This window comes from Strigops habroptila, chromosome 19 (assembly GCF_004027225.2).
Source record: "Strigops habroptila isolate Jane chromosome 19, bStrHab1.2.pri, whole genome shotgun sequence".
Lineage (NCBI taxonomy): Eukaryota > Metazoa > Chordata > Aves > Psittaciformes > Psittacidae > Strigops > Strigops habroptila.
This window is the reverse complement of record NC_044295.2, coordinates 2787586-2812150: the sequence shown is the minus strand read 5'-3', so window position 1 is coordinate 2812150 and position 24565 is coordinate 2787586. Positions and strand designations below refer to the sequence as shown.

At 67.1% G+C, this 24565-nt stretch overlaps 2 protein-coding genes across 3 annotated transcripts; one reads left to right on the top strand and one right to left on the bottom strand.

The window, feature by feature from the left end:
- Nucleotides 1-1640: 1640 nt before the first annotated feature.
- RARA (retinoic acid receptor alpha) lies at nucleotides 1641-21343 on the top strand. 2 transcript variants are annotated; one of them, XM_030508469.1, is made up of 9 exons: nucleotides 1641-1890; nucleotides 8370-8664; nucleotides 18344-18492; nucleotides 18611-18752; nucleotides 19472-19632; nucleotides 19715-19891; nucleotides 19971-20175; nucleotides 20423-20581; nucleotides 20734-21343. In XM_030508469.1, exons 2-9 carry the CDS (start codon nucleotides 8487-8489, stop codon nucleotides 20943-20945), a joined length of 1383 nt encoding a protein of 460 aa, XP_030364329.1. In that variant the 5' UTR covers nucleotides 1641-1890; nucleotides 8370-8486; the 3' UTR covers nucleotides 20946-21343. The 2 variants fall into 2 exon arrangements, with proteins under 2 accessions (XP_030364329.1, XP_030364330.1); XM_030508470.1 differs by lacking the exons at nucleotides 1641-1890; nucleotides 8370-8664 and adding an exon at nucleotides 13425-13773.
- Nucleotides 21344-22185: 842 nt separating this feature from the next.
- Nucleotides 22186-22914, bottom strand: GJD3 (gap junction protein delta 3). Its single transcript, XM_030508538.1, has one exon. It carries the CDS (start codon nucleotides 22912-22914, stop codon nucleotides 22186-22188), a length of 729 nt encoding a protein of 242 aa, XP_030364398.1.
- Nucleotides 22915-24565: the final 1651 nt, after the last annotated feature.

Sequence of the window (24565 nt, the reverse complement as noted above, 5' to 3'; positions counted from 1 at the left end):
TCAGCACTGCTTGGTGAGGGGCCGGTAGCGCCGCAGTGAGACCACTGCGGTGCGGGGACACCTCTGCTCCCCCCGGGACACCCGGGCCCCACATAGCAGCAGCAGCACAGGGAGGCTGAGGGGCCAGCAGGGCCCTGTCCCTCCCGACTCCAGCACATGTGTGCTCACGTCCCCCTGCTCCTGCACACACGTGCTGTGCCCTGCGTGTGCGTGTCCGGCTGCATGTGCTCAGTGGGGACCTGGTGTCCCCTCGGTGGTGTCCCCGGTGCCCTGGCCATCGCTGTCCTCCCTTGCACTCTCCTTACATAAGCAGCCACGTGTCGGGCACGGCCGCCTCCCGCTGCGGCGTCACCGCCGGCACCCAGATTCCATCTGACATCCCCGTTCCGCTCGGCTGCGCTCCTGCAGGCACCGGGGCTGGGGGTGTGGGGCAGGACCCCACATGACCCCACCGTGGTGGCACTGTGGGAGTGCTGTGGGGGCACCAGGGACACAGCCTTGCACCGATGGCACCTCTCGTCTGCACCCCGGCACCCTGCTGCCCCTGTCCTGCTGGACCTCGGCACCCCGATGCCGTGGGACAGGCTGGGGCTGGGAGCTGTGGCCAGGCAGGATGAGGGCAGTGGTGGCTTCAGCCCCACGGTGGGGTGCTGCGGGGTCCCTGGTGCCCAGTGGGCTGTGGAGGGGGCGGCGGGGTGGCCTCTGTGCACATCTGGGAGTGATTTGGCACATTCCTCTGGGCTGAGCACATGCTGTCGGCTGGGCCTCACCACAGTGGCAGCACTACCATGCTGGGCAGGGGGCCAGTGGCCATGCTGGGTTGTGGGTGCCCAGACCTTGCTGCCCACACCGGGCCCGGGGGTTCCACCTCACTCTGCCTTGAATAGAGGGGAAACTGAGGCACAGGAGCGCTGCTCTGGGTGGCCCCAGGGGCCACGTTGGATCCAGCCTGGGGCATGAGGCTGTGCCAGGGCTGCCTCAGGCTTCAGTTCTCCTTTTTCTTCCCTTTTTCACATTAAAGTTGCCTTAATCCCTCGTGTGTCCTCAATGGGACGCAGGTGGGTGACCTGGTGAGAATCTGAGGGACACAGAGGTGCTGGAGCTGTCACCATGACCCTGGCAGGGATGAGGACATCAGGAATGCAGCGGCACAACCTGTGTCTGCATCCCTGTCCCCATCCCCAGGGTCAGTGGCTCTGTTGGGGGGGCAGGCAGCCAGGGAAGCCCCCCCACGTCCCCCCCCTCTATTGCAGGTCATTGAGGGTGACCATGCCCTGCCCGTCTGAGCTTGGGGACATCTTGGGTATCCTCCATCCCGCTTGACACCGCCTCCCCCGCACCCGCATCCTGTATCCCCTGCATTCTTTTATGAGACCAGGAGAAGGAAAAGGGGCAACAAGGTTTATGTTGCGCGGTCTCTTTAAGAGCCCCCCCTCCCCCGCTTCCCGCGCGGCGCGCGCACCCACTTTCTCCCCTTCCGCCTTCGGGAGACTTCAAAGAGTTACAATGTGGCGGCGGCCCCGCCCACGGAGGCTTCCTATTGGCTGTCGGGGCGTGGGGCGTGGTCTGTGAGAAGGGCGTGGTGCGTGGAGGGCGTGGTTTGCGGGATGGGCGTGGCCTGTGCAGGGGGCGTGGCCTCCGCTCGGGCCCCGCCCGCCGCCGCCGCCGCCGCGCCCGGCCCAGCCCCGGGTAAAGTTTCCCCGCGAGCACATGACTCGCAATGGCCGCGGCCGCCGCTCGTTGAACCCCCCCCTCCGGTACCCCCCACCCCCGCTTCCCTCGTCACCACCCCCCCTTCAGGCCGGGTCTCCCCGTTGCCGCCGCCGCCATGCAGCCGCCACCGGGAGCTTCCCGGTTTTAAGGATCTCGGTGTGAAGTCTCCGTGATCAGGTAAACGAGCGGGCCCCTGTGATCGCACCGGGGTGGGGAGGGAGGATCTTGCTGCGGATCCGGTACCGCCTCTGGGGATCCCCCTCCGGTTAATGGGGATCCCTCCCTGGGGGGAGGGGTGTCCCAGTGTGTGTGCCCCCCCCCCCCCCCGCTTGGCTGAGGCTGCCGTGAGCCCCCGAGGCGCAGCACTGCCCCCCGCCGCGGTTCCAGATCGTGCCTTTGGCCCCGTTTTCCCCGGCCTTGGCGGAGCTGGGTCCTCTCCGGTTACCGGTGCTGGGGTCCCTCCTCGTGGGGCCGGCTCCCCCCGCCGCCCTTGTGAGGGCTCGGGGCACCCCTGTGGACCCTCGCCACCCCGGGGGGGTCCGGGATCCCTGCATGGAGCGCGGGGCTGGGGGATGTCCCCGGGATCGCCGAGGCCTCCCCGCCCCTGTTACCGGTGCGCGCAGCCACGTTCCCCCCCCCCGCCCCGCCGCGGGGGGAGCCGGGGCCGCTTCCCCTTTTCGGGGTGCCGGGGCGGGGGGGGGAAGCCGGGGCGCAGACGGCGGGTCCGGGCGGGTGAGCGGGCCGGGGGCGCCGTGGGCGCCGGGGGCTGGGGTCCGGGGGGGCGGGAGCGGCGTCTGCGCCGTTTCCTGGCCGGCGGGCGGAGGAAGCCATCGCTCTCCGCGGCTGACAGGGCGCTGGCGCGGCGGCGGGGCCGGGGGGGGCCGGGCGGGGGGTACCGGCTGCCGCCGCCGCAGATACCCGCGGCCGGCCTGGGGGTGGCGGAGCCCCGGCAGGGTCCCGGTGGAGCCGTGGTGGTGGTGGAGGGAGATAGGGGCTGCCCCACCGCGTGTCCCCCACGCCGCGACCCCGAGGGTGGGGGGACCCTCGGGATGAGCAGCAGCGCCCCAAGCCGGGGGGGGTTCGGTGCAGAGCCCCCCTGCCCTCTGGAGCCGGGGTGTCCCCCAAATCTGTGCCTCTGACCTTTGACCTCGTTGGGTGGCAGGGGCTGTCCCGCAGCCCCAGGGGGCGCGGGGGGGACACGGGTGCATCCCCACACCGGTGGCCCTCAGCTGTCCCGCTCGGGGGTGCCGGGAGGCGCCGGTTGGCAGCTCTGGGTGCGGTGCTGTGACCGCGGCCTCGGTGCTGGGATTAGCGGGTGATGACTCCGTGGCTTAGCGGCCCCACGGCCACTGCTCCCGGGCCATATGTCACCCGTGGGCCCCACGCCCTGCCCTTGAGGGTGACCTTGCTGTGGCCCGGGGACACGTGTGTCCCCACGAGTGCTGGCACTGGGCATGCTGGTGGGTGCCTGGTGCCTTCATCCACCACTTGCAGCCCCTTCTCCGGTACCCAGCTGCCACCAGCGGGCACCAGGACAGTGGGGAGAGGGCAGTGCCCGGTGCCTCATCCTGTGCTACACTGTGCCTGCGGGGATGCCCGGCTGTCCTTGCACACCCGCTGTGTCCCCGGTGCTCAGTCCTGGTGCTGTGAGCAGCGTTGCGGCCGGCGAGCCTGGGGAGGGCCCATGCCATGCCTGCCCTGCGGCGCTGGGATTCACCAGCACCGCGGCTCCGGCTCTATTTATAACCAGGAGGCTCTGGCGTGTCAGCGTGCCACACTCGGCTGCACCGGCTGTGCCAGAGCGTGCCCTGGGCCACCAGCACTGCCACTGGGGGGGGTTCCTTGGCCCTTTTTGGGGAGCTGCTGCAGCACTTTGCGGGGACCCTTGGCTGGTGCTGTGGGGCCCATGCAGTGTGTACCCTGTGCTGTGGGGCACTCCCATGCCGCAGAGCTCCCCATGGCAGTGCCAGCCCCAGGGCTCGGGGGGAAGGGCTGCGGTGCCAGCAGCGCAGGGGGGTTCGATCATATCTGCGGTGACACATGTGCTGATTACAGAAAATGGGTTAATCTCCCTGCGGCTGGAGGTGGCTTAGCGGGGGGGGGGGGAGGGCCATGGCAGGGCCCGGCAAGGGGCCGCATATGCCCGTCCTGGCCTGCATCGGCCCGGGCTGCCAGGCTGTGGCAGGGGACATGGTGGTGGCACACATCTGTGCGCCCTTGTGTAGCCAGCCTGGGTGCGACATGGTGGCAGTTTGGCTCCCCCCAGGTATCCCAGGTCCCATCCCTGCATGACCTGATCCTGGAGCCTGCCCAAGCCAGGGGCACGGTGCCACCAAATCCCGGTGTGTGGGGGTGTCGCGCGGCCGCCTGCCCACTGCGTCGTCCTGTGCCAGCCCCGGGTGCCGTGTCCCGAGTGGCCCCATGCCGCGGGCGCAGCCGGCTGCACTTGTCTGCCGGCTGTCGCCGAGCCAGAAAGGGCTGTCTGGGGCCGCGCTGTTCCCGGCACGCCGTTCCCAGGGCGCCGGCTGTGCGCCGCATCCAGGGCTAAAAACAACCGGGGGCTGCCGTGAGTGGCTGCCTTGGCGTAATCGTGCTGCTTCCCAGGAGCCCAAGGGGAGCTGGGATGGGGCACCCCGGGACCATGACTCCCCTGGGCTCACCCTAAGGATCAGGGTTGAGCTGGAGCCCGGGGTGTCCCCTCGGTGGGCATGAGTGGGGGTCGCTGGTGCGCTGCAGTGCGAGGGACTTGTGGGTATGGCTGGACCTGTGGTGCTGAGCCGGTGTTCCGCTGCTTCCAGGATCCAGCACCCACGGGGCAGTGCTGGTGCTGGTGACAATGTGGCATGGCCGTGCCGGTGCCAGGGGCTGTGCCGGTGCCGGGGGCCATGGCAGAGGCCAGGGCACCTGTTCCTGCAGAAGAATGGCAAGTGTGGTGGCGGGTGCGGGACGTGTAACCGGAGCGGTGCGTTCCCGGAGTAACCGGAGCCAGCCTGGCCACAACAGGTGGAATTTCAGTTTGTGGCTCCCAGCTGGCAGCAGGATGTGGGGGTGTCAGGGGCGAGGACCCACGGGGCAAGGACTCACACCCTGGGGCCCCCGTGGGGTGTTGGAGGCCAGCACTGACACCATCCCTGCCGGAAAGGACGCTGTTCCCACTGCGGTGTCCCTGGCCCTGTGTCTGTGGCGGGGTGTGGGTCGATGCTGGTCCGTAGGGTGCCCCTGGTGCGGCAGCATCAGTCCCGGGGTCCACACAGGCTCCAGATCCCCATGAGCACGGCTGTGGCAGCCCCAGCTCCAGCACACGCTGTCTGTGCCGAGTGTGTGCCGCTGGCTCCGGCCTTGCAGCCGGGCTGGGGCATGATTCACGCCTGCCCGGGGACGTGAGAAACGTGACTGTGACTCACGGCTGAGATGCTTCGGGGATACGGGGTGGGGGTCTCGCTATGCGGCCCTGCCAGGGGACCCCGCACACCCCCTGAGCCACGCGGGTGGAGCCAGGGCGCCGGTGGTGGTTGGGGGGCAGCCGGTCCTTGGCCTCGCGTGTGAGGCCGCCCCGGGCCAAGCGCTGACAGCAGCGAGGAAACCGCAGGCTTTGACCGCACAGCGGCTCCGCGGGCGCTTCCTGCCCTGCCCGGGAGGCTGCCAGCGGAGCGGGGCCACCAGGCTCCCCCCAGCACAGCACAGTACCCGTCCCTCAGCCTGGGTGCCACGGGGGTGGCCTGGCACCACGGTGTCCAGGTGACCTGTCACGGTGAGGCTGAGGGATGTGGGCAGCAGCCCCGGCCAGGTTTGGGGAGCAGAGTGGGCTGGCAGGGGGCTGAGGTTGTGGTGGCAGAGGAATGGCAGGGAACCAGGGTGGCAGGGTCTAGGGTGGCACAGGAGCTGGGGTGGCACAGGAGCGGGGTGGCACAGGAGCAGGGTGGCAGGAGCTGGTTTGGCACAGGAGCAGGGTGGCTGTGTTTGGGGTGGCACAGGAGCAGGGTGGCAGGGTGTAGGGTGGCAGGAGCTGGGGTGGCGCAGTAGCAGGGTGGCAGGAGCTGGGGTGGCACAGGAGTGGGGTGGCAGTGTCTGGGGTGGCCAAGGTCTGTGGCAGCCAGTCTGGGGGTGAACCGAAACCTGGCTGCCCAGGAACCGATAGCGGCGAGGGGAAGCTGCGGCTGGGAGCGCGATGCCTGCAGGCATGACAGGAAGGGTTTGGCCGCTGCCCGCTGCCCCGCCAGGCACCCCCAGAGCAACTCCGGCCCCACTTGTCCCCGCGGTGCCAGGGGGGGCCAGGGCGGTGTCCCTGCTCCCCAGCGTGTCACATCCGGGCGCTGGCGCTGCCATCACCGTGTGCCCCGGCAGGAAGCGTGGCTGGGTTTGGTGGTGTGATACGGGCAGCGGGGCTGGGGGTGCTGCTGCACCGGGGGGGTTCGCGGATGGGAGGTGCTGCCTGGCCGCGTCAGTAGGCAGGGCTGGGGGTGGCTGCTGTGGTTGGGTGCCACAGTCCTGGTGTGCTGCTGGTTGCTCTGTGGTTAGTGTTGGCCGTGCCAGGGGCTGTGCCTGGGGGTGGGCAGTGAATCCAACCCGGGGTCACAGTGGTTTTGGAAGGAGTCTCTTGGGGGGCTTGTGCCTGTGCTGCCGGGTCTGTTGGGGTTTGTGGGGTGGGCTCTGTGCCCTGTTGAGCTCCATGGGCTGGAGGCGGCTCTGGCAGCTGTGGTCACCCCCAGCTGCGCTGCTGCCAGCCCTGGGAACGCTCCGGTCCGTGTGTCCGTCTGCTCCCGGGGGCCACCCCCGGCCTGGGCGGGAGGTTCCTCGTGGCTGGGATTTGGCCCGGGCCCTGCAGCAGTGTTTTCCGCGGGGCTGGAACGAGGCGCTGGATTCCAGGAAGCTCCGGGGCCTGTCCAGCTCCTGCCGGGGACTGGAGGAAAAGGCGCCGGGAAGGGCGAGTGTGGGCCCCCCGCGAGGGGCTGCGTGGCTCCCGGCCCCATGCTGCTGACCTGGGCACTCCAGGAGTGGGACCCCCATTTGGGATGCCTGGGGCCCGTATTCCGGATGCCCATGACCCCTTGTTTGGGGAGCAGCCATGTGCCGGGGTCTGTGCTGGCACGGGGGTCCATGGGGGCTTGTCCCAGCTCCAGACCTTCCTGCCCCTGTGGGGCATTGGGAAGCTGGGGGTCTGCAGCCGCCTGGCAGGTTTGGGGTGCCTGGTGCCGGCCTCGCTTGGTCCCAGGCTGGCAGCGTGCGGGGGGAGCGTGTTGAGTAATTGGGCCCCGTTGCGGCTGGCGCGGTGCCGGGCGAGCACTTGGCACTGCCAAACATAAACAGTTCTTCCCGCGCCTCCATCCCCCTTGCTCCCCCCGGTCAGCGCAGTGCAGGGACCACGGCCTGGCTTGGAGGGCCATGGGCACTCCCCGGCTATGGGCAGCCCCCCACTGCAGGGTCCCTGCAGCGCCGTGTGGGGACCCTGTGCCAGGTCTGTCCCCTCCCCGGTGCCAAGCCCTTGGTCCAGGCGGATGATGCTGACCTCGTGTCCAGCACTGTGCCCGTGGGAATCCCACACGTGCTGCAGCACCTTGTGCTTGGGGAGGATGTGACCCCCACCCCAGCCATTGCTGGGTGCCCACCCTTGGGTCTCCCTGTGGGTGCTCCAGTGGGGCTCTATGGGCGGGGGCAGCGCTGGGGCTGCGGGTGCTGGTTGGGAGGATGGGGGGGGTCCTGTCTCCAGTGGGTGCTCCCAGTTGGGTGCTGGTGGGGCGGGCAGGGCCATGCCCGTCCCAGCCCCTCCCCAGTGCCTCGCCGGGCGGCCCAGCCTTGTTCCTCTGGATCCTTTTCCGCCTCCGCCAGGCCGGGAGCCAACACTCTCGGCAAATAAACAGCCCCCGCCGGGCCCCGCGCCAGTGCTTAAATAAACAGCCAGCCCGGGATTGTGAAAGCCCCGGGCCCCCCCTCCCCGGACCCCCCTTCCCACCGCCACCCCCTGGCCTGGCGCAGGGTCCTTGTCCCAGCCTTGGCGTGGGAGCTGCTGGCATCGCCTGGCACATGGTGCAGGCTGCACCTCAGCGGGCACAGCCCAGCCCTGTGGCAAAGGCTGAGCCCCCCCCGGGGCCACTCCTGGTTGGGGACACCCCCCACCCCCCCCCCACCTTCTTGCCCCATGGCCAGGGCTGAGGCCCCTCGCCCTTAGTGCATGTGTGTGGGAGCAGAGCTGGAGGGGCCGTGGCTGTGACCGCAGAGCCAGGGTGGAGCAGGGCCACTGTCCTCAGGGGACCCCAGTGTGCTCGTCCATCCCATATGCCCCTCCTTGGCTGCCTTGCAGCCCCCCTGGCTGGGGCAAGGGGGCTGCCCCATGCACCCCACTCCCAGGCTAAGCCTGGGGGAGCAGGTCTGGGGCTGTTGCTTGGTCCCTGGTGTGAGGGGGTGCCCTATGGGGCCTCAGTGTCCCCACGCCATCCCCCCATTGCCCACTAAGCCGGGATTAGCGCCCTGTGCCTGCCGGTCCCAGTGTCGTTAATCTGGGGGATTGTTGTTAATCCCATGGGGAGCGCTGGGCCGGCCGGCTGCGCCCTCCTGGGGCCGGGAGGGGATGTGGCCCTTGGGAGCAGGGGGGTCTGGGGAAACTGAGGCACGGCTGGTGGGTGCCACATCACTAACCCCCCTCTCTGTTCCCCCTGCAGCATCGCAGGAGCCAGTGAGGACAGCACCGGGCAGCGGGTCCCCGCGGGCCCCATGCTCTGCTCAGGCCCTGCACCCTGTGCCTGAGAGCCCCCCCACCCTGCGGAGACCCCCTCGCCATGGCCAGCAACAGCAGCTCCTGCCCCACTCCTGGAGGGGGGCACCTCAATGGCTACCCTGTTCCCCCCTACGCCTTCTTCTTCCCCCACATGCTGGGGGGGCTCTCACCACCCAGCACACTTGCTGGTATCCAGCATCAGCTGCCCGTCAGCGGATACAGCACCCCCTCGCCTGCCAGTGAGTACCGCGGCTCTTCGGGGGGCTGGTGGGACCCCCAGCGGTGGGGGGGGGTGCGTGTGAGGACCCCTCGGTGCTGGGGTCTGTCCTCAGTGGGGTGCCGGTGCTGACCCCAGGATGCTGCTCCAGCACCGGTCCATAACCAGGTCTAGGGTGGTGGCACCGGTGATCGGGGGGTCTCCCTGCTCACAGCCACCACATCACCCACCTGTGGGAAGCTGCGTTTGGGGGGCACCAGCTCGTTGCTAGTGGGAGGCGAGTGCCGGGTGCTTCTCCCTGCGTGTCCTGCGTGCTGCTGCTGGGGAAGCTGAGGCACGGGGCGGCCGGGTGTGTGTAACTTAATTGCTGCTGTGCCTTTGTTAATGGCTGTGTTTATACCCGGGCTGTTAATGGCCCTGCGAAGGAGCCCTTGGCTGTCCCCGACACCCACCTCGGTGGGGCTGGGCCGTGGGTCTCGGCAATGGCTGGGGAGGCCGATGCCATGTCCCCGTGGTGGCTCTTTGTTCGCCGGCGGCGCGGGGGCCGCAGTGGGGGAGGCGATGAAGGCAATCATCGCGTCTGCTCCTGATTCAATTTCCCCCTGACAGGGTCGTCCATCACGGCCCTGGTAATCACCGCCCCGCTGCGCCGGCAGCGAGGAACTGCGGGAGGTGCTCCTGGCACCGTGACCCTCTGCGTGCCTCAGTTTCCCTGCACCCCCAATGAGTGCCATGGGGCAGCTGCTGAACCCCATGCGGTCCCCAGCACCTCTGCAGATGGGTGCCCTCACCCGTTCCCGCGCCATGCTGGTTGGCATGGGTGCCCCGCGGCACCCGCCGTCGGGGAGGCTGCCGTGGGTCGGGGTGTGGCAGGGCCCCCCCATCCCATCCCTGGCCGCGGGGGACGGTGCAGGCCCGGGCAGGGCCGGCCTGGGGTGCTGTCCCCCGCCGGAGCCGCCCCGGCGGCGGTGGGACCCAGTGGGACCAGTTCAGCGACTGGGTGTCGGCGGGCGGGGCCCCTCCCCCGCGCTGGCTCTGGGGCCATTCCCGACGCCTGGCATTGTGAGAACAGGATGGGGGGGGGCTCTTGTGTCCCCCCACATCGTCCCCCTCCTTGGCTGACACTGGTGCTGATGGCAGCCGGGTGGACTGTGCCTCAGTTTCCCCTTGGCTTTCCCTGCTGGGGTGCCCGGCGGTTCCAGGGGGCAGGGGTACTGTGTGCACTCCCCCTGTAGCACCCGCGCAGCCTAATGGATGTCGTGTTTGTGTAGGTCCTGCAGCATTTGGGGTGTATGCGGGCAGGATGCCCCTACTCTCGCTCCTGGTGATGGGGCCAGCAGGGAGTTGCTGGGATCCATGTCCCATCTGGGGGGCTGATGCAGCGCCCCCCCTTTCTCCTGCGCCTCCATCCCCACCACCAGCCCACCCTCGCCACATGTGCTGCAGCTGTGCAGCCCTCAGGCCGATCTGGCTGGGCCCTTCCGGGGATGCAGATGCCCCCCCACGGTTTGGCTGGGTGCCCCACTGGGGCCGTGGGTGTCAGGGTGGGGATCCAGTGGCACTGGGGCTGCTGGTGCCAGATCCGGCTCCTGGGGCACCAGGGAATGGGATTGGCTGTATCCTGTGCATGGTGCTGGGGCTGCCCCAGGTGTGGGCACAGGGGGTGCCTGTGGCACCCCGCAGCCCAAAGTGGGTGTCCCTGGGTGCCCTGGGACCCACTTTCACGGCCAGGGCTCCAGGCTATGGGTGAAGAGTGTGGGGCACCCAGGGTGGATGTGGGACCTCTCCCCACTCACCGCTGCATGTGAGCACGTGTGTACTCACATGGTGGGTGTGCACATGTGTGCCTGTGTGTGCATGCTGGGGGGTGGGTGTGTGCACCCGTGCAAGGGGGTGTGCACATCCGTGTGTGCCCATGACGCTGTGTGTGTGTGCTGCCGGCTGTGCCCACATATGTGTGTGCACGCCCATGTGTGCGCACGGCTGGGGTTGTGTGTGTGTATGGGGGGGGGCGGTTCATACATGTACCAAGTATGTGCAGGGCTGAGTGACTGTGTGGAGGGGTGGGCGTGTGAGCGTGCTCAGTGCCCACTGTGCCCGTGTATGCACACCGCATGTGCCATGGGGCTGCCTGTGTCCCTGTGCACGCGTGTTGGTGCATGTGGCGGTGCCAGGACTCTGCCGGTCCCCAGGGACCCCATGATGGCTTTGTGCCATGGGTCCTGGCTGTCCTTGGGGGTCCCCTTCCCTTGCCCATGGAGGAATCTTGGGGGAGCTATGAGGGCCCCCCCCCCCCAGACCCTCCCGCTGCCCTGGTTCCCAGGCCTGATGGCTGGAAATGAGCCCCCACCGTGGCCCCCTCCCCTTGCTCTCGGCTGCCGGGACGGGGGGCCCCGGCCTGTCACCCTACCCCCTGGCTCCGGTTTCCTCCGCGCCGCAGCCGCTCTCCCGCAGCGCCCCCGTAATTAATTAATTTTTAAAAATTAATGAGCAAAACGTGCTCCCTGCAGCCGGGGGCCGCGGGGGGGGGGGCCTGGGGGCCCTGCTCGGGGCAGGGGCCGAGGAGCCCCAGTGGGGTGCGGGGCTGGGGACCCCTCGGCCACCTCCCCATCTCCTCCGCCTGGGGAAGATTGATGAGGCCGCGCTGGGCGCAGGGCCCCCGCGCCTGGGAAAGCCCATTACAGCGGAGGTTTTCTATCACTGTCACGGGAGCCGGGGGGGGAGCCGGGAATTCGCCGCGCTCAAAAGGCGCTGAAGGGGATAAATGGGGTCTTTTGAAGTGGGCGGGTGAGCGGGGGGCTGCGGGGCCCCGAGGTGCCAGCATGAGGATGGGGGAAGGGGTTGCGGCCAGGCACCCCGAACCCCAGGCTGCGCTGGGTGGGTTTGTGTGGGGGTCCCTGCCCATGTCCTGTTGTCCGCTGGGGCTGTGACCATGTGCTCCTGATGCTGCCCATTCTGGGCACCGTGGTGTCCCCCATAGTGTCCTCATGGGCTTTGTGGCCAAGTCTCCATCACGCTCATGGGAGCATCCTGTGTTCCCCAGAGCATTGTCTGTCCCCCGTGAGTGGTGCCAATAGGAAGTGGGGCTGGGGGGTTGTGCTGCTAAGCGGGGGACCCCATTCTGGCATCTCCAGGCTGCTGGTGGGGCAAGTGGGACATGGCACGGTGGAGTGTCCCTGTTGCCCTCGCATGCGGGGTGCTCCCCTCGCCCAGTTCCTCTTGGCTTCTGCGTTAAGACTTTGGGGTGGTTTTTTCTTTATTTAATCTCTGTTTCTTCCTGTTCCTCCGGCTCGGGACGGGAAGCGCTGCCCAGCGGGGCCCGTATGCATGGCACAACCGGCTGGGCTGCGCGGTGCCACCGGCCGCCGTCCGTCCCCTCCGCCGTCCCCTCCGTTGCAGCCACATTCTTTCCAGCGCTGGTAAATGAGTCAAAGCAGACATTTGTCATGTTCGCTGCAGGAAGTTGGAGGAGCGCTGGGCTTTTGTTCAGAAACCTGCTGGCTAAGCAAAGCCTTTGACTTTCTATTATTATTTAAACAGGCGCCGCTGCTCTGCTTTGCGCACACATGCACACACATACACACACATGCACACACACACACACATGCCTCCCGGCCTTTTTCTTACTCATTTTTGTGTTTTCCTCCCCTTTCCCCACTCTCTTTTGGGGGCCCCTCGCTGCTCACTTTGGGGCTGGGGCCCATGGACGTGCTGAGTGCAGCCGTGCCAGCGGGAGGGTATCCTCAGCGTCGGGGTGTGTGTGCACCCTGCTCTCTGTGTGTGTATGTGTGCATACTGCCATGCGTGCACACACGTGTGCACATGCACATCTGCTCATGCACACTCTGCTTGCTGCATGTGGCCGTGCAGGGCTGGTGTGTGCAGTGTTGAGCCTCTTGCCCATGGCAGGACCCGTGCTGGGCATCGCTGGGCTCTGCAGTGTCCTGAGCTCCCCATCTAAGGGTGCCCCTCTGGTGGGCACTGTGGGGCAGAGCTGGACCCCCATGGCATGGCAAAGGCCACATGCACTGCGGCTGCGGTCCTCGGCGTGATGCTGGTGTCACCACTTTGGGGTGTCACCTCCAGTGGTGGCCTGTATGCACGGGTGGGGAGGGGGAGCGTGTGGTGCTACAGGCCACATGTGTGCAGTGGTGATGTGAACGTGCATGCACACACGGTGTGGATGTACAAAGACACGTGTTCACATGCTCAGCTGCTCCTGCGCTTGATGGGGACACGGTGTCACACACACGTATGTGTGTGTAGAAGGAATGCACATGCATGTGTGTGCACATGGGCTGCCCTACGTGTGCATACACACACACATGCACCCCTCAGTGCCACAGTGCAGCGGGAGCACACGTGGGCCGCTCTGCAGTGGGGCTGCAAACAGGCACGTCCACGTGAACACACGCGCGTGTGCACACACACACACACACACACACACACACACACGCTCCCGCGCCCCGGGGCGGTGGTACCCGCACCCCCGGGGGTCAGGCCGAGGTGAGCCCTTCCCGCCGGGTTCACCCGCAGTTCACCCGCATCCCATTAAGCAAATGAGCCGCGGCCGACGGGCAGCCCCGGACCCCCCCACCCGGTCCCTCGTGGCCGGTGCCGCCCGCCCCGTCCCGTCCGGTACCGGGGCTGCCGGGGGCGGCCCCGTGGCGCGGAGCGGGTTAAGGCTGTGGGGAGGCGGCTGGTGTCGGGAGGGACCGGGGTTGCCGGAGCCGCAGAGCCGGCGGGGCTGCGCCTTCCTTCCCTCCCCCTCCTCCTCCTTCTCCTCCTCCTCCTCCGCCGCCGCCGCCGCCGCCTGCCCGGGCGCGGAGCGGAGCGGCGGGGCCGCGCTCTCCGGCTCAGCCCCGGCGGGGACATGGCGGCGCGGCGCGGGGGGCCGGGCTGCCGCGGGGGGGGGCACTGACCGCACCGGGGCCGCCCCCGCCGCCAGACCGGAGGGAGCCGCGGCCCCGGGCCATGTACGAGGGCGCGGCGGTGGCGGGGCTGCCCCCCGGCCCCTTCCTCCGGATGGATTTCTACGGGCCGGGCCGGGGCTGTTTGCTGCCGGAGCGCGGCCCCCCCGTGCCCCGAGGGGCCCCCCGCCGCCCCCCGCCCTGGAGCAGCTCCGGCCGCTGTAGGTACCTGCGCCCCCGGGGGGCGGCCGGGCCCCTCACCGGCGCCTCGGGACGGTGCTGGAGCCCGCCCGGGCGGGAGGAGCGGCCTCGAAACGCGGCTCTGATCCGGGGTGGGGTGGTGGGAATGCGGGGATGGGTGCTGGGTGCGGAGCGATGGGTGCTGAGGGCTTGCCCGTGGGCGCGGGGGCTGAGCGGGGTGGTGGGTGCTGATCTATGGGGGCGCTGAGTGCTGATCCCGGGGGTGCTGATCCGGGGGTGTGCTGATCCGGGGGTGTGCTGATCCCGCGGGTGCTGACCCATGGGGGTGCTGGGTGCTGATCCCGGGGGTGCTGATCCCCGGGGGTGCTGATCCGGGGATGTGCTGATCCATGGGGGTGCTGGGTGCTGATCCCGGGGGTGCTGGCCACAGCCCCCAGCCCAAAAATCTCTTCCCCAGGCCCAGCTCCGGCACAGCCGACGCCAGTTCGGCCATGAGCAACCCTTGGCCTATTTCAGTGAGCGCCGGGATGGGGCTGAGCCCAGCGCGGGGGGGCTGGGGCCCTGTGGGTGCCCCTCGCACCCCGTTCCCGTGAGCGGGGTCTGCAGCAGCGCCAGCACCAGCTCCGCTGGGAATTTCGCTCACTCCTGATAAGTGCTCCAACAAAATCCAATTAACATGGAGCCACTGCTGCTGCTGCACGTGTGGAGGGGGGCACCAGTGTGGGATCCCCACCATGGCCCTGTGGGGGTCAGGGTGACCCCCTGGGCTGGGATGTCCTGAGTGCTGATGTGGGGTCTGGGCAGCCCCACTGGCGGGATCCTGCCCGGTGTCCCTGGGGGGGTGACAGCCCCCTGTCACACTGTGAGTTCCCCGCTGTGCTCAGGACAGGGTGCAGAGGGTGTGCGGGTGCCTCTGCTGGGCATGGGCAGCGCACCCTGAGCTGCCACACTCGAGGCTGCCACCCCATGAGGGACAAGGGGCCCTGCTCTGCTTTTGGGGGTGTCCCAGGGTCCGCACAGTGGGTGGCCAGCCTGGCCTGATGCCCGTGGGCAGGGATAACAGCCCAGGAATGGTCCTGCTGGGCTCCGTGGGACAGCCACTGTGATAATGGCTGCAGGACCCTTCTGTGGGGCGCATGGGGCCAGGGGGGCTGGTGAGCCCCACTTCTTGCTGCCGGTTCTCCCTTCCTGGTACAGTGCCTGGTGCTGGTGCTCAGGGGGGGTGTGTGGCCATGGCCCCCAGTCCTGCTCCCCGCATTGTCTCTGGACCTTTCCGCTGGCATCGAGCGCAGCGCGAGGGGCCTTTGTCTGCGGCTGGGGAGGGCGCGGGGGCTCCCGCTGCCTCTGTGGGGAGGTGCTGCCTGCGGAGCAGGCGGGGGCTGCGTGTCCCAGGCTCCAGTGCTGTGCCCCAGATCCCAGTGCGGTCGTGCTGTCCTGAGCAGGGTAGCTGAGGGCCACTGTGTCCTCTCTGTGTCCCCCGTCCTGCAGGTTAAGGGGCTACCTGCCCAGAGCCTCCCCATGGGTTGCTGCTCTGGTTGGAAGTGCGGCCCCAGTGCCATGGGAAGAACCAGGGCACCTCCAGGCTCTGGTCACAGTGACCGTGACCTGATGGCAGGTGCTGGCGGCTCTCCCTGGCAGCGTGCCCCGCTCCCTACGTCATGCCGCGGTGCCGTGTCTCCCTGGCCCGGGGCTGCCAGACCACAGCAAGGCTGAGGGTGACCGCACCGTGCCTCAGTTTCCCCAGAGACAGCACTGGCTGTGCTTGGGTGGGCTGGCCCCGGGGTGCTGGCTGCTGGGCTGGTGCTGTGCTGCCTGGCAGGACGCTGTCTAGCTGGCACATCAAGAAGAGCTGCTCCTCAGGGAGCCTGCAGCGGGGCCTGGGAATGCTGCAGTTGGGGAAACTGAGGCATAAGGGTGGTGGAGGGGCATGCAGGAAGCCTGCTGAGGTGATGGGCATCCCATGCCAATCTGGGTCCATGTGCTGCTGGGGGGTTTGTGGGGTCTGTGGGGGCATTGAGGTGTCCGTGGGGTTGGGTTGTGTGGTGGCGCAGGATGGCTCTGCTGTCACCTCGTGTAAGCCGCACTCTGTTACCCTGGGCTGGTCGTGGCATGAGTCGGGGTGGTGGGGACCCCAGGCCCTGGTGCTGGTGGGGGGCAGGACCCCCATCCACAGGGCAGGATGTGCTGTGGGGACCAGATGGGGTGGCAGTGCCCAGTGGCACCCCATGGCCTGGGGCACCCTATGGCTCAGGGCTCCCAGGACCCTTTTTCCACCTTTCACTTGCTCCCACAGGCGCAGGAATTCAGGGCATGTGGGATCCTCACCCATAGGACAGCCCTGGGTGGGCACCCACCCTCCTTTGAGTGGTGAGCACCAGTGGAGCCCCACCACAGCTCCCGTTGGGCTTTGCCCCTTGGCTCTCTGCTCTCGAAGCCTGGATCCCATCCCTGGATCCCATCCCTGACTCCTGTGGCCGGTGGTTGCTGGGAGCAGCCCTGACTCCTGGGTGTCTCCCCGGGCCCTGGCACACCGCGTGGCCCCGCGGGCGCTTTCCCACGCCGGGGCGGGGGTGCCGGTGCCGGGGTGCCCCAGGGTCCCCTCGGTGTGGGCAGGAAGCAGCCGGCGGGGCCACGGGCAGGGGGGATGCAGCCGGAGCTGCAGCATCTGGTCTGCAGCTGGGCTCCGCTTCCTCCAACGGGGGGGGGGCAGGAGCCTGAGCCCCTCCTGTTCCACAGGAGATGGGGCTGGGGGAAGGGAGGGAGCCTGGACGCAGGGTTCCCGGTGTCCCCAGCCAGCCCCGTGGGAGCAGATGAGGTTTGCACCCATCCTCATGGCTCAGCACCTTTGGGTGCTGCTCTGTGCCCTCCCCTTGTGTGCTGAGGGGCACCCAGGCCTGATGCCACCACGAGGGGCTCCTGGCTAACCGGCCAAGCACGCGGCTGTGCCCGCAGCTGCGTCTCCTCACTGGTGGCACCGAGGTCCCTTGGCTGGTGGCTGCGGTGGCGGGGGATTCCCGTGGTGCTGGTGCAGGCGGTGGCGTGCGCTGGCGGCGGGGGGAACCGCGTCCCTTCCCCCTCCCCTCTCCTCCGCACCCAGCACATCAAAATCTTGTCAAATCTGCATTTTGTGAGTGCAGCTCTCCACGAGGAAGTTCTTAAATTATATAAAAGAGGCGATAAATTATAGACGACGTTCGCTCAGTCACTTTAATGGCTCCGCTCCCTCGAGTGGCAGCGGTGATTTATTCAGTGCTGCCTGGGAAGCTCTGCCCGGCTCGCTTGTATCCCACCCCACGTACTCATAAACCACCCCACATGTTCGCATCCCACCCCTCACGCTCGCGTCACACCCCACATGCTCACATCCCACCCTGCACGCTCACATCCCACTCTGCACGCTTGCTCCCTACCCCGCAGCACTCGCCTCCATGCCGCACACTCACTGTCCCTGTTGTGACAAAGCCTTATGGGTGGCTTTGTCCCCGTTGTCCCCCCTCCCTGAGCCCCTTCGGCACCCATGGCAGTGGCACAGCTGGGCTGGGGACCCCACTAATCCTTATCCATCACACCCTGAAGCCCTACTGCCTGCAGAGGGACCCCTCCTTGGCTCAGCGCCGCGGTGGGTGCCCCTGGCCAGGGCCTCTCCCTGGTGTGGCTCTTTTTGGGGGCCCATTTTGGGGCCTTTTTTGGGGCACTGGGGATGGGGGGGGAACGGGGCCTGGGCTCCCCCGTAGGGCCCGGCCTTTAATATCCTGTTTGACTGGTTCGCTTGGCTCCGCTGCAGAAAAACATGAGCAAACATCCCGGAGCAGCCGGGGAGCGCTTAACCCCTGCCTGGCTGCACCCCATCCCCTGCCTGGCTGCACCCCCAGCCCTGCCTGGCTGCACCCCCAACCCTGCCTGGCTGCACCCTACATTGGGGGCTGGCACCCCAGAGAGGTTGGGGCTTGTCCTGGGGGGCAGTGGGGCACAGGGATGGTCTGGAAGGGGCACATCCCATGGGATTTTGGGGGCACAGCCGCGTGCTTGGCCAGCTAGCCAGGAGCCCCTCGTGGTGGCATCAGGCCTGGGTGCCCCTCAGCACACAAGGGGAGGGCACAGAGCAGCACCCAAAGGTGCTGGAGAGGGGAGCCAGGCACATCCCGTGAGGCTTTGGGGGGCAGGGGCACACTGACAGCGCCACTGCAGGCCATGGTGGCCATGGGCTGTGCACACGTGTGTGCCCGCACGTGCGAGCGCGCAGCAGCAGCCCCCCCGTTCTGGGGCTGCATGGGGGGCTCCTAGGATCCCGCATCCCGGCTTTTTTCTTTCCCTTTTTTTTTTTTATTCCCCTTTTTGTTATTTTTTGTCTGCCTGAATCCCACGTCATCTCCGTGGCCTGGAAATGTCAAGTTGCATCTTCCCAGCTCGTGTCCTCTCCCCACTGGCCCCGTGCGACCTCGGCCCCATGGCTGGGTGGGCAGCGCAGGTCACCGCAACCAGGGGCCAGCCCTGGTGCTGTTGGGGGGTGCAGGATGGGGGGGTCCCCATGGGGCCAGCTCTGCCTTGGGGGGTGTCTCCATGCCCTGAGTGCTGTCACCTTCCCTGCAGCCGTGGAGACGCAGAGCACCAGCTCAGAGGAGATCGTGCCCAGCCCGCCCTCGCCGCCTCCCCTGCCCCGCATCTACAAGCCCTGCTTCGTCTGCCAGGACAAGTCCTCCGGGTACCACTATGGGGTGAGCGCCTGCGAGGGCTGCAAGGTGAGAGCTGCCACTGTCCCCTTGGGTCACCAGGGTCCCCAAGCCAGGGCCACCATCCCCATGGGTCCCTGGGGCCCCTGGGCTGGACGCTGATTGGGGTGTTTGGGGTCCCCCCCAGGGCTTCTTTCGCCGCAGCATCCAGAAGAACATGGTGTACACGTGCCACCGGGACAAGAACTGCATCATCAACAAGGTGACGCGCAACCGGTGCCAGTACTGCCGCCTCCAGAAGTGCTTCGAAGTCGGCATGTCCAAGGAGTGTGAGTGAGGACAGGGATGGGATGGGGACATCCAGCCTGGGTCCATGGGCCATCCCAGCAGCTCCCACCATGTGCCCAGGGAGGCCCTGAAGGGGGAGATGGGGGAACCCCTGGGTTTGTGTCACATCCCCACCGTTGCCCAGGCAACGTGTGATTGATGATGTCAGAGATAAATGATGCTGATGGGGCCTCCTGGTGTCTCGGTGCCAGTTGTCATGGTGCCCGGCTGTACCCTACAGGGCTGCACCGCTGGGGTGGGTGACGGGGGGGCGATGGATGCTGTGGGGGGGGCTCAGCATCCCAGACTCTGCAGCTCAGGGGAGGGTCCAGGCCCACAGAAGCTGATCCCTGCGGGATGTGGGGCTGCTCCTGGCTGCTTCCTCTGCACACCCCCACAGTGAGCACGGTGCCTCAGCTGCCATTTTCTCTCCCTGGTGCTTCCTTCCACTGTATCAGCTTCACAGAGCAGAGCTGAGCACTGTCGCCGTGGCAAGGGATGGGGTGTCCCCCCCCAAAGGCACAGTGTCACCCCTAATTGCCTCCGAATGCCTTGGGGGGCTTATTTAGAGGAAAGCTGTGCAGGGCTGGCTGTTTGTCACCGCAGCTGATCCCAGCACTGGTGATGTGGGCCTCATCCAGAGTGTGGTGGGGCTGAGCCCCCCTCTGGGCAGGAACTGGTGGCCGCAGGGCCGGTGACACTGACCCTGCTGTCCCTGCAGCCGTCCGCAATGACCGAAACAAGAAGAAGAAAGATGTGCCCAAGCCGGAGTGCTCGGAGAGCTACACCATCACACCCGAGGTGGAGGAGCTCGTCGAGAAGGTGCGCAAAGCCCACCAGGACACCTTCCCTGCCCTCTGCCAGCTCGGCAAATACACTACGGTGAGTTGTCAGGGAGTCCGGGGGGGTCCTGGGAGTCTGCAGCAGCCCCCGCTGTGCCCTCACCCCCTGCCTCGCGCCGCAGAACAACAGCTCGGAGCAGCGGGTGTCCCTGGACATCGACCTATGGGACAAGTTCAGTGAGTTGTCCACCAAGTGCATCATCAAGACGGTGGAGTTTGCCAAGCAGCTCCCCGGCTTCACCACGCTCACCATCGCCGACCAGATCACCCTCCTCAAAGCCGCCTGCCTCGATATCCTGGTGAGAGGCGGGACTGGGATGGGGACAGGGATGGGGATGGGGACACCAGGCTGAGCCCCCAGCCCTCGCTCACCCCCAGATCCTGCGGATCTGCACGCGCTACACGCCGGAGCAGGACACGATGACATTCTCGGACGGGCTGACGCTGAACCGCACCCAGATGCACAACGCTGGGTTCGGGCCCCTCACGGACCTGGTGTTTGCCTTCGCCAACCAGCTGCTGCCACTGGAGATGGACGACGCCGAGACGGGGCTGCTCAGCGCCATCTGCCTCATCTGCGGAGGTGGGTGCAGGAATGGGGGGTGCAGGGGCGAGGGGTGCAGAGACAGAGGGTGCAGGGATGGGCACCCTTCCCGTCGTCCCGGCTGCGCTCCCCAAATGGCTCATCAGGACCCCAAATGTTGGCGTTCGCCATGGCACAGCCATCCCAGTGACTCCTGCTGGAGCTGGGCAGTGTCCCCACCATGGGAATGACAGGATGTGTGCTGCACCCCCATCCATAATAAACTGTGTCTCCTCCCATTCCTCAGACCGCCAGGACCTGGAGCAGCCCGAGAGGGTGGACAAGCTGCAGGAGCCACTGCTGGAGGCACTGAAGGTGTACGTGAGGAAGAGGAGGCCCAACAGGCCCCACATGTTCCCCAAGATGCTCATGAAGATCACGGATCTCCGCAGCATCAGCGCCAAGGGTGAGGGCTGGAGAAAGGGGCAGCATGTCCATGTCCCAGGGAAGCATCCCCTGGGCTTGGGATCACTGGGGGGGGGGGGATGGGGTGTGCCAATTTGGGGGTGCCAATTTGGGGGTGCCGTCAACCCCTGCTGACCCTGACCCTTCCCGCAGGCGCCGAGCGGGTGATCACACTGAAGATGGAGATACCGGGGTCGATGCCGCCACTCATCCAGGAGATGCTGGAGAACTCGGAGGGCATGGACACGCTGGGGGGGCAGCCAGGCGGCCCCCGCACAGGCACCCTGGGGCCCCCCCCGGGCAGCTGCAGCCCCAGCCTCTCGCCCAGCTCCAACCGCAGCAGCCCGGCCACGCAGTCACCGTGACCCGCACCCAGCGCGCACCAGGACAGAGCCCGGCACCGCCGGCGCGCGGCGAGGGGGGGGCGCCCGGCACCACAGCCACGGCCCCCCCAGAACCCCCCTTCCCGGGGCGGACTCCTTGGGGAGCCCCCGGCCCCGGGCCCGGGCACAGCGCGTTGGTTGAGTCACATTTCAGGGGCGCGGGGACCCCTCCCCCCGGCCCCACCAGCACCAGCACCCATGGGATCGCAACCACCGAGCCACCCACCCCCCCACCCTCCCACCCCAATCCCGGCGAAGTGTGGGGGGGGACCCGGCCAGACCCCGCACGCCGAGGAAGCAGAGTCATTTAAAAGAGAAAAGAAAGCAAAGTATATATATATAAATATCTATAAATATCTATAAATACGTTTTAAAACCTTTGTAAAAGTTTGGAGGGGTTTTTAGGCCTGTGCAGGTGGAGGGGGCACAGTGGGTGCTGCCGGGGGGGGGGGGATGGGAGGTGGGGGAGGGGGCACACAGTTTATTATTATTAAATCTCTTTTTTTTTTTTTTTTGTTGTTGTTGAGATTTTAGTGGGTTTAGAGCCGGGGGGCACCAGGCGGGCCCTGCCCCGGCCCCCCCCCCAGGGCGGGTGGGGGCTGCGGTGCCACCCCAGCCTCGTGGGTGCAGGGAGGATCGGGGGGGGCGGGACGGGGAGGGGGAGGCTGGCTCCAGAATAAAGTTTATTTATTCTAGTACCTGGCTTGTTCTTGCTGTGGGGGCACTGGGGGGGGTGGTCAGGGCTACAGCACCCTAAACCCTGGAGGTTCTTTGCTGCTGGGGGCATCCCAGGACCCTCCCTCATCTGCCCTCCCTGGCCCTGAAACGTTGGGCTGGGGCAGAGCGTTTTGGGGTCCCTGCTGGCACCCCCTGACCTCTGCCCTTCCCATTGCCGAGGCCATGGTCATGTCCCTGTGTGCCAGGAGCCAGCCCTGTCCTGCAGAGACCTTGTGCTATCCCCAGCTCAGGGTGGGGGACAGCCCTGGGGTGGGGGGGGCAGCAGAGGTCAGGGGTGTCCCTGCTGCTGCGCAGGGATGGGACCTGTTTGCTTTCCTTTTGTCCATGTTTTTTGTTCCAGCAGCTGCGGGGTGAGGCCCATCCGCTGCCCACAACAGGAACCAGGGGCACGGCACCGCATGGCATAGCATGGCTGGGGCAGGGAGAGCCACAGCCGGGCTGAGAACGGCCACAACTCGCGCCGGCAATGGCAGCCCAGCGCCGGCTACACAGTGAGGTCCCCCCGCGGCGGGGGGCCAGGGGCACAGCGCGGTTCCTCCGTGGCCCCTGCCGGCTGCCCGGGGGCCGGTCCCCGCTCCTGTGGCCGGTGGCAGCAGCCGGCGCGGGGCGGGTGGCCCTTGCGCAGGAGGTGTCCGAGCTCGGCCAGGCTGAGCAGTGCTGACACCAGCCCCACCACGAAGTAGAAGTGGATGAAGACGGTTTTCTCGGTGGGGCGGGACACGAAGCAGTCGACGCGGTGCGGGCAGGGCCGGCGGCGGCACACAAAGAGCGGCTGCACCCTGAAGCCATAGAGCAGCGCCTGCCCCAGCAGGAAGCCCAGTTCGGCCGCGATGCGGGCCACCACGCTGCCCACATAGAAGGGCTGGAGGCGGCGGGTGTGTTGGCCGGGGGCCCCCCCGCGCCCCGGTTTGGCTGCTTGGTGCACAGCGAAGATGACGAAGAGCGCAGCGGGCGCCGAGAGCACTACGACGTGGAAGACGAGGAAGCGGTAGTGGGAGATGGGGAAGGCGGCATCGTAGCACACGGGTTTGCAGCCCGGCTGCTGTGTGTTGCAGACAAACTCCTCCTGCTCATCCTCAAAGACGTCGCTGCCCACCGTGGCCAGGACCAGGATGCGGAAGAGGAGCATCACCACCAGCCAGAACCGCCCCACCATGGGCGAGTGCTCCTGCACCGCGTCCAGCAGCGAGCTCAGGAAGCCCCATTCGCCCATGGCCACCTGTGGGAGTGGAGTCAGCTCCGGGGGGATGCCGTGCCCATGAGGATGGACCCCGGCGGCAGCATGGCCCATCCAGCTCACCCCCCTCCATGCCAACCCCACATGCATAGAATCATAGAATCAAAATCAACCAGGTTGGAAAAGACCTTCAAGAACATCAAGTCCAACCATTCCCCAGCACTGCCAAGGCCACTCAGTGCCACCCCTAACCCATGGCACTGAGGGCCTCGTCTACATGGGGTGTGAACACTTCCAGGGATGATGACTCCAGCACTGCCCTGGGCAGCCTGTTCCAATGCCTGAGCACCCTTTGGGGAAGGAATTGTTCCTCATCTCCATCTAAACCTCCCCTGATGCAGCTTGAGGCTGTTTCCTCTTGTCCCATCCCTTGTTCCTTGGGAGCAGAGACCAGCCCCCTCCTGGCTCCATCCTCCTGTCAGGCAGTTGCAGAGATCGATAAGGTCCCCCCTGAGCCTTCTCTTCTCCAGACTAAACCCCCCCAGGTCCCTCAGCCGTTCCTCATCACACTTGTGCTCCAGGCCCTGCACCAGCTCCGGTGCCCTTCTCTGGCCCCGCTGCAGCACCTCAATGTCTCTTGTAGTGAGGGACCCAGAACTGACACAGGATTCGAGGCATTGCACTGTCCTGTGCACAGGAGGGTGTCTGGCAGTGCCAGCCCGGCTGACCCCTGCCACAAGTGTCCCCTGTGCCCCAGGACTCACTAGAGATGGCTCCTAGAGATGGGTCCAAGGACGCCAGCTGGGGCAGGACCAGCACGTTCCCCATCCCTTGTGTCTCCCACTAGGTTCCCCAAGCCCCCCCCAGCCCCATCCCAGTGGGGCAAGCCCCGGTACCTGCGGAGGCTGTGGTCCACGGTGTGCCAGTGCGGCTGGCGGCGGCTGTCCAGGGCTGACCGGGACTGTCCGGTCTCTTGTCCGGCTGGGATGGGATAACGGTCCTGCAGCCACGCCTGGACTCCTTTTAAAGAGACAGAGCAGCCCAGGGGCGCCCGGAGGGGAGGGAAGGGCTCAGCTCTGCTGGGGGGGCCTCAAGGACAAACACTGCCCTGGCCCTGGGGCCAGCACTGTCTGGGGTGCAGGTTGGTGCAGGGGGAAGCACCCCCCAATGCAGAAATACCCCCGTGCCGCAGCCTCCCCTAAGCCCCCAGGGCCTCAGGGTGCTGAGCCGCAGGTCTCAGCCCTCAGAAGGCCCCCCCAGCTCTGGCATCGCTGCCCTGGCCCTGGCGCATCAGCCACATTCGACCGCACTGTGACAGTTCCTGCCCGTGATCTTGCCTGCGTCCGGGCTCTCCCCCGCAGGGCTGGGGCGCTGTGCCCAGGGGCTGCTCAGGAACAGCCATCCCGGGTCTGAGATGCCGTGTCCAGGCTGTCGGGGCCATGGTGGGTCATAGAATCATAGAATGGTTTGGGTTGGAAAGGACCTAAAGCTCATCCAGTTCCAACCCCCTGTCTGGGCAGGGACACCTTCCACTAGACCACGTCACCCAAGGCTCTGTCCAACCTGGCCTTGAACACTGCCAGGGATGGGGCAGCCACAGCTTCTCTGGGCACCCTGTGCCAGCGCCTCAGCACCCTCACAGGGAAGAACTTCCTCCTTATATCTAAGCTGAACTTCCAGTTTTAGT